Source organism: Geospiza fortis, unplaced genomic scaffold, assembly GCF_000277835.1.
Source record: "Geospiza fortis unplaced genomic scaffold, GeoFor_1.0 scaffold1, whole genome shotgun sequence".
In the NCBI taxonomy this organism is placed as follows: domain Eukaryota; kingdom Metazoa; phylum Chordata; class Aves; order Passeriformes; family Thraupidae; genus Geospiza; species Geospiza fortis.
The window spans coordinates 1,699,448-1,708,652 of NW_005054320.1; the positions used below are offsets into that span (position 1 = coordinate 1,699,448).

General features: G+C 42.4%; 1 protein-coding gene across 1 annotated transcript in view; it reads left to right on the forward strand.

The window, feature by feature from the left end:
• The window catches only part of TBX19 (T-box transcription factor 19), a 12,845-nt gene extending 7,776 nt beyond the window's left edge, over positions 1–5,069 (forward strand). The window contains exons 3-8 of the mRNA XM_031056652.1: positions 77–211; positions 969–1,030; positions 1,954–2,015; positions 2,662–2,850; positions 3,853–3,985; positions 4,835–5,069. Of these exons, the coding sequence (XP_030912512.1) occupies positions 77–211; positions 969–1,030; positions 1,954–2,015; positions 2,662–2,850; positions 3,853–3,985; positions 4,835–5,069 (816 nt within the window). The remainder of the gene's footprint in view (positions 1–76; positions 212–968; positions 1,031–1,953; positions 2,016–2,661; positions 2,851–3,852; positions 3,986–4,834) is intronic.
• Positions 5,070–9,205: the final 4,136 nt, after the last annotated feature.

Below are 9,205 nucleotides of genomic sequence, written 5' to 3' on the forward strand. Positions count from 1 at the left end.
CTGTCACAGAGCCAGAGGTTGGCTGTGAGGTACCAGAGTGACACTGGGGGCTGTCTCTCTGTTTTGTTTCCTGCAGATAATGTTGAACTCCCTGCACAAATACGAGCCCCAGGTGCACATAGTTCGTGTAGGAGGCCCCCACCGGATGGTGATGAACTGCTCCTTCCCTGAGACGCAGTTCATAGCGGTGACTGCCTACCAGAATGAAGAGGTAGGTGGTGCCACGCTGTGCACCACTGAGGAGATCTGTTAGAAGCTAATTAACTACAAGACCAGCGTGCCTTTTTCTTGTTTCCCCACCTGTCCCATGCAGTGTAATACTCTATCCACTCTAATACTCTGTCTTTTCTCTGCAGTAGAACATTGACTAATCTAGTGTTTGGCTTCAGTAATAAGCCAGGTTTAGCTTAATATCCTGCCACAGCTATTCCAGACTGGTCCATCTGTCCCGGCATCTCAATCCTTTACTGGAAATAAAAGCCAAACAGCCCTAAAATATCTTTCTCCAGCAATAACTGATAGTCATAATGATAACCCTATCTCTCCATGTTCCGTATAATACATACAACTGCAGAACAACACAATACTGCATGGGAAAATTTCTGCCCTTGAGGGATGCTTTGGACTGTAAGAATTGCTAACTCCTGTGCCACATCCCTTAGCTAATGTTGCTGCAGATTTTATTAGTACTTGATAGGAATTCAGTGTTTAAACTGTCTTGAAAGGGTCCACCATTCCACCACATTTGCCAGACAAGATCATGCCAGGCTGCCCCAGCTGGTGTTTTGCCTGTGGCACTGATCAGTGCACAGCAAAGCTGTCTCCTACGCAGCCTGGGAAACATCAAGTGTGGGGATATATTTTAGGCTAACCCAGACAGTTCCCCTCAGATTACTCTGGAGGATGTTTTGTCAGGTTTCTATTTCAAATTGCCTTCACTAACATGCCTTGTTTTCTGTAAACTCAAGATAACAGCTCTCAAAATCAAGTATAATCCCTTTGCCAAAGCCTTCCTGGATGCGAAGGAAAGGTAAGTTCATCTTTTGATTTTTTTGATCCAGTAGCTTTTTGCTGCTGATATGGTTAAAACCATGACATCACCATATGAAAGATAAATTACATAACTGAATCTTGTTTCTGCTAAATCCACAGTCCCTCCAATGGTATTATCAGGGAGACTATATAATTATTACAGTAGGTGCTGAAATGGGTGAATGTGCTCTTGGGGATCCTGGCACTTATGTCTGTCTACACAGAAAGCCTGAAATGAGATGGTGTGAGCTTCCCCAGTAGTGTTATACCCCACATACGTCCACTACAGTGTACTTGCACTTCAGTGAATCCTGTAATTTGATAGGTCAGGGAGAAAAAATGTTAAATCCAAGTGTCAAAAAGCATAGTTGAAGTGAAATTACAGTGCAACTGTAATGTAACTACACTGCTGTTATTAAGTCTGTGTGATAATTTATGATGCATTTATTAAAGGTAAGGTGTCAGAGATGCTTCCATCAGAAATTAATTGTAGTTTATCTTGCAAAATTTTCCTTGCTTCATCCATGTTAATGCACAGTGGCATCCAAATGATGCACTCCAGCCCATAATTTCTAATTAATTTTGTTTGGACCTGCTTTATCTTCTGAAATGCAAAGCATCCCATGTGCCTGCAGGAGAATCTGTATTTCCAGGAATGGTGCTCACAGGCAGATTTAGAATTCCATGTTCAGCTCCCATATATAGCAAAAAATTAGGAACATTTTTGTTTATGTCGTCAAACAAAAGCTCCAGCTTCCTTTATGGCGGAATGTAGGAAGGTCTACTGCTGCCTAGAAAGGTTAAAGAAGAGGGATTTCCCTCCTTTTTCACTCACTTCTCCAATTTTTAATGAATAGTTCTGGTTATAACTTTTGTAATTTTTCAATGAGAACACTTATCACTAAGTATTTTGCTTTTCAGAAACCATTCTAAGGACGCTCCAGAGACAGTCTCTGAAGGTCAACATATGACATATTCTCACTGTAAGGTTTTTATTTATGTCAACAGCAAGTTTTGTGAGATATGATGGGTGCTGGGAACCTGGACTTTGCTTAACTGGTTCATGCTGATCACTTACTGAGTCCTGAATTATGTTCATAGAGAGGGACCCTTTAAAAAAAAACAAGAGGATTGAAGAGACCTCACAGTAGGATATAGTGTGAGAGGTCCTGCAGAGGGATCATTTTCCATAAATTCCAGTTTTTCTATATGAAAAGAAATCTAGAATCAAGATGATATATGACATTTTTAGGATTTTCTTACCCCTTTGTTTTTGTATTTGTAAATGTTTTTATCACCTATAAAGTTATCTTTCATTGCTAAACAGGTAAAAAAATGAGGGGAGGCAGAAGTTGCATTTGCTTTACTGATAGTTTTTCTTTCATTTGTTCTTTAACTTTTGTGACATTTTCCCGTTGATTTCAGGACTTGTTTTCCATGTTGGTGGATTGGGAGGGGAGTGGAGGGTTACTATTTTTTTGTCAGTTTTTTCACAAACCAGTATCTTGGCATCTGCTTGGTATTTCTTAGGCACAGCTAATTCTGCAAGAAGGCTGGTTATTTCTTAGTTGTACTGTAGCACTTTATTGCAGCAATAGTAATCGTTTTGTTCTCTCTTTCCCCTCAAAGTGGGTGGCTGGTTGATTTCCAACCCAGATCCAACGTGTGCCTCGGGAAGCTCTAATTACCAGTACAGTGGAGCTTTGCCTCTGCCCGCTCCACAGGCTCCCCACAGCTGCGAGAGATATTCAGCCCTGCGAGGCCGTCGAGCTGCTCCATACCCACCCTCCTACATGCAGAGGAATCACTCCCCTTCAGGTATTCCTGGAGCACTGCTTTGCTGCCTCTGCCTGCCTGCCCTGTGCCTTAGGTTAGCACAAACCCTGGAGCAAGGCCAAGCTCAGGCTAGTAAAGGGCGTGGTGATTCTCTGCACAGAACCCTTCAGGCACCCAGGGTGACCGAGGCACCAAAACAAGAGGGACCAGGAACTGGGTGCACTCTTGGTAATAAATCAGAGTGTATGGTCTTGCTTTCACTACAGCTTCCAGTTATACAAAAAGAGCATTGCAGGTCTTTCAATGCCCTGCCATGACACAGTTGAGTTCTCAAGTCAAAGCAGCTCTCAGGTAGGAGCTGAATTGAGGTGAAGGCATTTTGGTATTGTCAGAACATCCTTTGAGTCCCTTTTCCTTTCTAGATTTGGGTGCAAATGCAGAAATTGATTGTACTTCGATCAGAGGAAGTGAGTCGGAAAGCAGACTAGGGATAAAGTAATCTGTGTGCTAATTATAATTTAGCAAGAATTCCTGATCAATGGAAGTATTTCTCATGGAAGGGTTTAGCTTAAAAGGGATCCTTAAAATCATCCTCCCTGCCATGGGTAGGGGCACCTTCTACTAGACCAGGTTGCCTAAAGCTCCATTCAACCTGGCCTTGAAAATTTCCAGGAATGGGGCAGTATTTATAAAATTTTATTTAGTATTTTAGCTCAAATTATAAGGAAATCTGTATCAAAACATTGTCTGATATATGTCAATTATGAAAAACTATTAGTCAGGCTTGCAGAAATGCAAATCCTAGTCTGTCATGCTGTACCTTCTCATGTATCACACCTGGGATTGCAATGGCACCTTGCTACTCTCTAAACAAACATGGGAATTTTGCCTTTTTACCTGTGGTTGGGACTTCTGTCCTACTACCTGTGGTTGGGCACCTCATGATCAGATTGCTGCCTTAAGCCTGTCCATGTTTTGCTGTCTTAAGACATTGTCTGCAATGTCACTGAGGATTTGTTTGTTGCTTTTTTTCCCTCCCCAAAGTTAACTTATTGGACAGCTCCAGCAATAATCTTCAGGTATTCTCAGGACACGACAGCTGGACTTTGCCATCCTCTCCACACACTAATTTGCTCTCAGTGCCACACACAAAGGGAGGTGCCAGCCCTGGACCCAGGTAAGGTTACAGGAACACTGCTGGTATCAGGAGCACTGAGGCTGGTAGGACTGTCCTGGTGATTTGCCCTTTGTTCCAAACTTTAAACAGTGTCTAGGATTTGAAATGTGTCCTAAGTGCCCAATTCAAGATTCCTGGGCAAATCTTTCTGACAAGCTAATCATCTTCTGCTCTATGGAGCTTCATTTTTTCCAAGCATTGCTGAAAACCAGGATCTTGGAATACGTACAAAGAATTCTGGACTCTACAATCTGTGAGCATTTTAAACCCAAATTATTTTTCTTCCTATATTTCTCATTATTATTCTGCATGAAATGAGGATCCTATTCTAGGAGTAAATGGAATTTAGACCTGGAGAATCAATTAATTATCAAATCTTTTTCCTTATTTTCCCCAAAAGAATGCAGTAATTTCTTCTCTAACTTAGGTGTCAGGAAAATCAGCTGCAATTTCAAATGCACTGTTATCTGATTGAGCAGATGTTCTTCTCAGTGTTTATACCCTAGTAGCTGAGCAGTGTCCTGAGACTTTGTGACCTTCCTCTCTAGAAACTCTTCTGACTCAGCTCCTAAGATGGGAAGAAGAGAAGTCACAGAGGCCCATAAAAAGTGCTTACACTTTGAAATCTCACATATACCTGTACATTGCTCTCCATGCCTCCCTCCAGGGTCACCAGGTGACAGCTACTGGTTATTTTTCACTTAAGATCTTCAAGGCTGGTCTAGTTTGGTAACCTGATTTGAATAGCTGCCTTTGAACAGATAGTGAAATTGACTTTACTGTGCCAAGTCTTATGCAGGTGAAATGCTTTGAAATAAGACATTCAATCTGTGCTGCTTTTTTTTCCAGCCACTACCCTTGCCTGTGGACAGTGAGCAACAGTGCTGTAAATGCTGCCAACCCAGGAAGCGAGGTGAACAGCAACCCTTCAAGCATGTTTTTAAGGGGTAATATCCCCTTACCTGCTGCGTCACCAGTGCAAATCCCTCTGCAGGGTATGGTGTCTGACAGCATGGAAGCACAAGGGGAAGGCACTCTCACCAGACTGACTGACTCTGCGTGGACATCCTCACACTCCTTTTAATGGACAGGCAGCTCCTGAGGGAAGCTCAGCCAACCAAGACTGACACAAATGGCAAATGATCCCTTAGGAGTGCAGTGCAGAAATGTATGCAGGAAAAGGACTTCATCACTTCTCATAATGTACCTTTTGTGTGCCAGCCAAAATGCAAAGGCAGGAAATATTATACGAATCAGCTCATTACTGCAATTTTATGCATTATTCAGGATAATGTCCAGAAAGAATCTTTTTAGTTAGCTTTGCTTCTATATCACATTAAAAATTATCAGAGACAGGAGACTGAGTGAAGCAGACATGGCAGCTGGATACTCGCATGTCATTTTAGAAGTTCCCTCTGTAACTAAATCCAGTGAAAATTGTGAGCAAGTTTGCAACTGGTCATTTGAAGGGACAGCACTGTTTTAAAGGCTTTCTGAATTTCTTACATAGAGGTTTTCACAATACCTGAAACTAAACCCCTCAGGGGATGAAATTAGTCCAACATCCTAATGCCACCTGCATATAGCGTTCTCATCCCCTTCCCTTCTCCAGCTGCTGTTTGCTGTGCGTATGGCGTGGGGACAGTGGGCACACTCAAACTGCTGAAGTGGCCACATTGTAGCAGCAGGGTGAAGGGTAGCTAGTTTAGCATTTAGAGTCTGATGTTACAGTCTTGGAAATGGAAAGCTCCAGTGTTTCAAATATGTGCTATATTTGAAAGGATGGGGGGGAAAAAAACTATAGAAAAAATGTTCAGCTTGCATTTCCACTTTGCTTCAGCTATACAGTATAAATAAACTATGAATACATGGTGTAGTATCTCCTCAGTGCCTTTCCAAGGTGTATACACACAGGCAGTCTTTCTCACCTAACAACCTCTGAGCTATTTAAAGCAGCTCTGCCAGAAGTAAGTTGACAGAATAGGAATTTTGTATTCCTTGTCCAGTTACTGGGTGTAAGCTCCCGGGCATGGTATTTCATGTCTTCACACCTGTTTCCCTTCTCACTTTGTCTGGTTCAGCTCCCTTTTTCAGGCTACTGCTTTTCCCATACTGCATGAGTGTACAACATTTAGCACAATGGAGTCCTTATCATATCTGGGATTTTCTAACCACTACTGTGATGCAAATAACAAGAGTCATCCCCTAGTCTTCCTTGTCCTTTCATGTATGTCCTGAGGCAAGCCCTATCAAATTGTCAGAGTAGAGTTTTGCTGTTTGGTCTCTATAAAGAAAAACAAAAGAAATCTGCAAGCTAACTCATGGAGATATGTCCCTGTATAATGAAAGGCCCAGCAGCAATTCTGGTCTGTTTAGAGTCATGTGCATTGGTAGGGCACCATCCCCAGAATAGAAGAAGATTCTCTGAAGCTCCTGTGAGCTGTGGTCTCTGCTTCTGCTAGATACAGCAACATTCCCTTTGTTAATACTCAGTTACTGCGTGCAAACTCTGGGAACAGCATTCTATTTTGGGTAGACATTAGAAGCAGCAGCAAGAGGAGACTTTTGATACACATCTGCCTGGTGACTTAGACATTACAAGCAGCAGCAACAGACTTTTGATACACATCTGCCTGGTGAACTCAGCAAGCTTACATTTGATATTCTATTACCTGGCCTGGAACCCCCCCCTTAAGTTGCTCACAGTGTTATGCATTTTCATGCCTTCTCCATCTGGCTTTTCAGATCATCTGCAGGCAAGTTCATGTGCCAGAATGTACTCAATAACACTGTTAGTTTTGCTGACTTGTGCTGCAATCCCCTAAGATCAAAGTAATACAGTTGCTTTGGGTGTGCATTTTTATTAATAGTGGCATTGGTCAAACAAGAGTCAATAGAGTGCAAAAAGCTCTGCATCCTGGTCTCAGTCTTATCCTTCTCAGTTCTGACTGCAAATCTGCCTTCTCAAGTTCTGACAAAAGCTTTGTGATGAGTTTGTCAATGTTATGTTTCTCTACCTTGCAGCAAGAAATGTAAGTAGGTGTTTCTCTCAAAAATAACTCTGCTTTACAGATGAGTTTTATTAACTAACTTATGCTACCCTCTTCTGGCTGTTCAGCTCCCCACAGACACATCACATACAGAGTCTACATAAAGATGCTAAAAAACAGGCAAGTGGTGACTTCTCCGTGTTCCAGGACTTGCAATGCTTCTTTCATGGTTAATGAATTGGATAATTTCTTATCCCATATTACTGCATTACAGTAATACAAGAGTGTTACTCAAACTGCATTTTTATTTCACAAACAAACAATGTAGGGGAACATCTAATTAGCTTTCCTGACAGTCTCATAGGATTGAAAGAATTAAAAAATTATCAAAATGAACGGTCAAAGTATTTTTTCTTCCTTTTCACTGTAAAAGTAGCCAAGACTCATGTCACAGGAGGCAAAAAGTTCTGAGATCCCAAAACTGAGCTTAATCTTTGTCATTGCAAAAAAGCTGATTTATCGTGAAAATGACACAGAAAGATAAAAATACCCTTGGTTTGCTCACTACCCATGCCCCCATCTCAGTAAAAGCTGGTATTTGTAGCCCAAAGCCTTGGGCTTCAGGATAGCAGGCAGTATACTGATCTCAGGTTTCATGTTGGGGGGTCCTGCAAGTAGGACTCAATCCTTATGGTTCCTTCCAACTTGAGATCTGTGATTCTGATGAATAATTTTGCAACTCTGGTGAATGATTTGGGAACTGCTCTCTGGTTTGGACAGATTACTTCTACGCATCAGAAGCACTGGAGAAAGTTTTCGCTAACTGTTCCCGAGAAAAACTGCTGTTCTATCTTCACAGCTCTCCTTTCTCAGCACAATGGACTTCCCCACAGCAAAATAACACGCTGGGATGCTGGCTGCAGTGTTCTCCTGTGGGAGGCAGATTCCCTTAAACTGTGTATAAAACTGTTCCTCTCCTAATAAATAATTACTATGGATTTGATTTTGCTTAGTACATCATTACTATGGATTTGGTTTTGCTTTAGTACACTTGTTTCTCAGCAGATTTCAGCTTGAGATTAAAACCCATACAAGGGTGATTTCTGCATGGGTATTTCCCTGGTTGTTGTAAGCAGTTACTGAAATGGCAGCATGAAAAGAGAGCAAAGAGCCCTCTCCACAGTTTTTATATATGTTTTGATAAAACCACTTCCTGACTTTGTGGAAAAGAAATATACTACAAGACTGGAAAAGCTCTTTAGAGGTCTCCAGGGTAGAAATGCTACCTGGTATTAAAGATAGTTTGTAATTTTTAACCTGATTTGATCACAAAGCCTACATGGTAGGTTTTTGTCCTGCCAGAAGCAATGCTGCATACATGGCTGGTACCTCTCAGGCCTCTCCCCAGGACAGCCAACGTGCCAGGGCTTGGGAACACACCTCTATGCAAATCTCCATATTATTAGAGAAAGGAATCCTTTATTTTCAGTTTTTGCACTTTAGCACTGTACTCAGCTATTAAACGTGAAGATGCAGGGTGGTTTTTGTGACACCTCATTTAAGCATATAAAAAAGAAGTGGAGTGTAGGTACACAGTTTGTGGTGATTGGGAGTGGGGCTGTGGCTGAGCCTCATCCCTAATGGGCTACAGCTGTGAAAAGCAGGTGACCAGCATTGAAAGCAACAAGGCATGGAATGCCCACGTGCACTAACCCATCACCAAAGGGAACAGAGGGCACACAGGTGCAATGAATGTAAGATGAAGGGTAGGAAAGGTTGGGCTAAAGAACAAGAAGGGTAGATGCTTGAAGCCTTCTGATGGAGTATGGTGTTACTCTGTATGGGGATACTCTGTGGGTTGTGGCCATCTTGACTGGGATATGTGCTGTGACATATGCTGTCATAGCAGAGGGAAGTGGTTAATGAAAGCAGAAGAGCTATAAGTCAAAAAACCTAAGATGTCAGGACAACCTGGTTGCCTCTGATGCCACAGGTCCTGCCCCATGGTCTGCAGCTGCCACTGGGCCTTGGTGTCCCTGTCCTGAGAGCCTGCCCTTAAATTTTCCCCAGGGGCTCCATGGCCCTTGGACTGGGGCTTCTTATTAGCTTTCCTGCCAGCCTGAGGCAGGTGCCTTTTGTCTCAGGCTTTTCCCTCATGGTTTATTTTCCTGGCTCTGGGACATGGGTGTCCCAGTAAGGCAAGGAAGTGCATCTGGCTATGCCCAAGGAG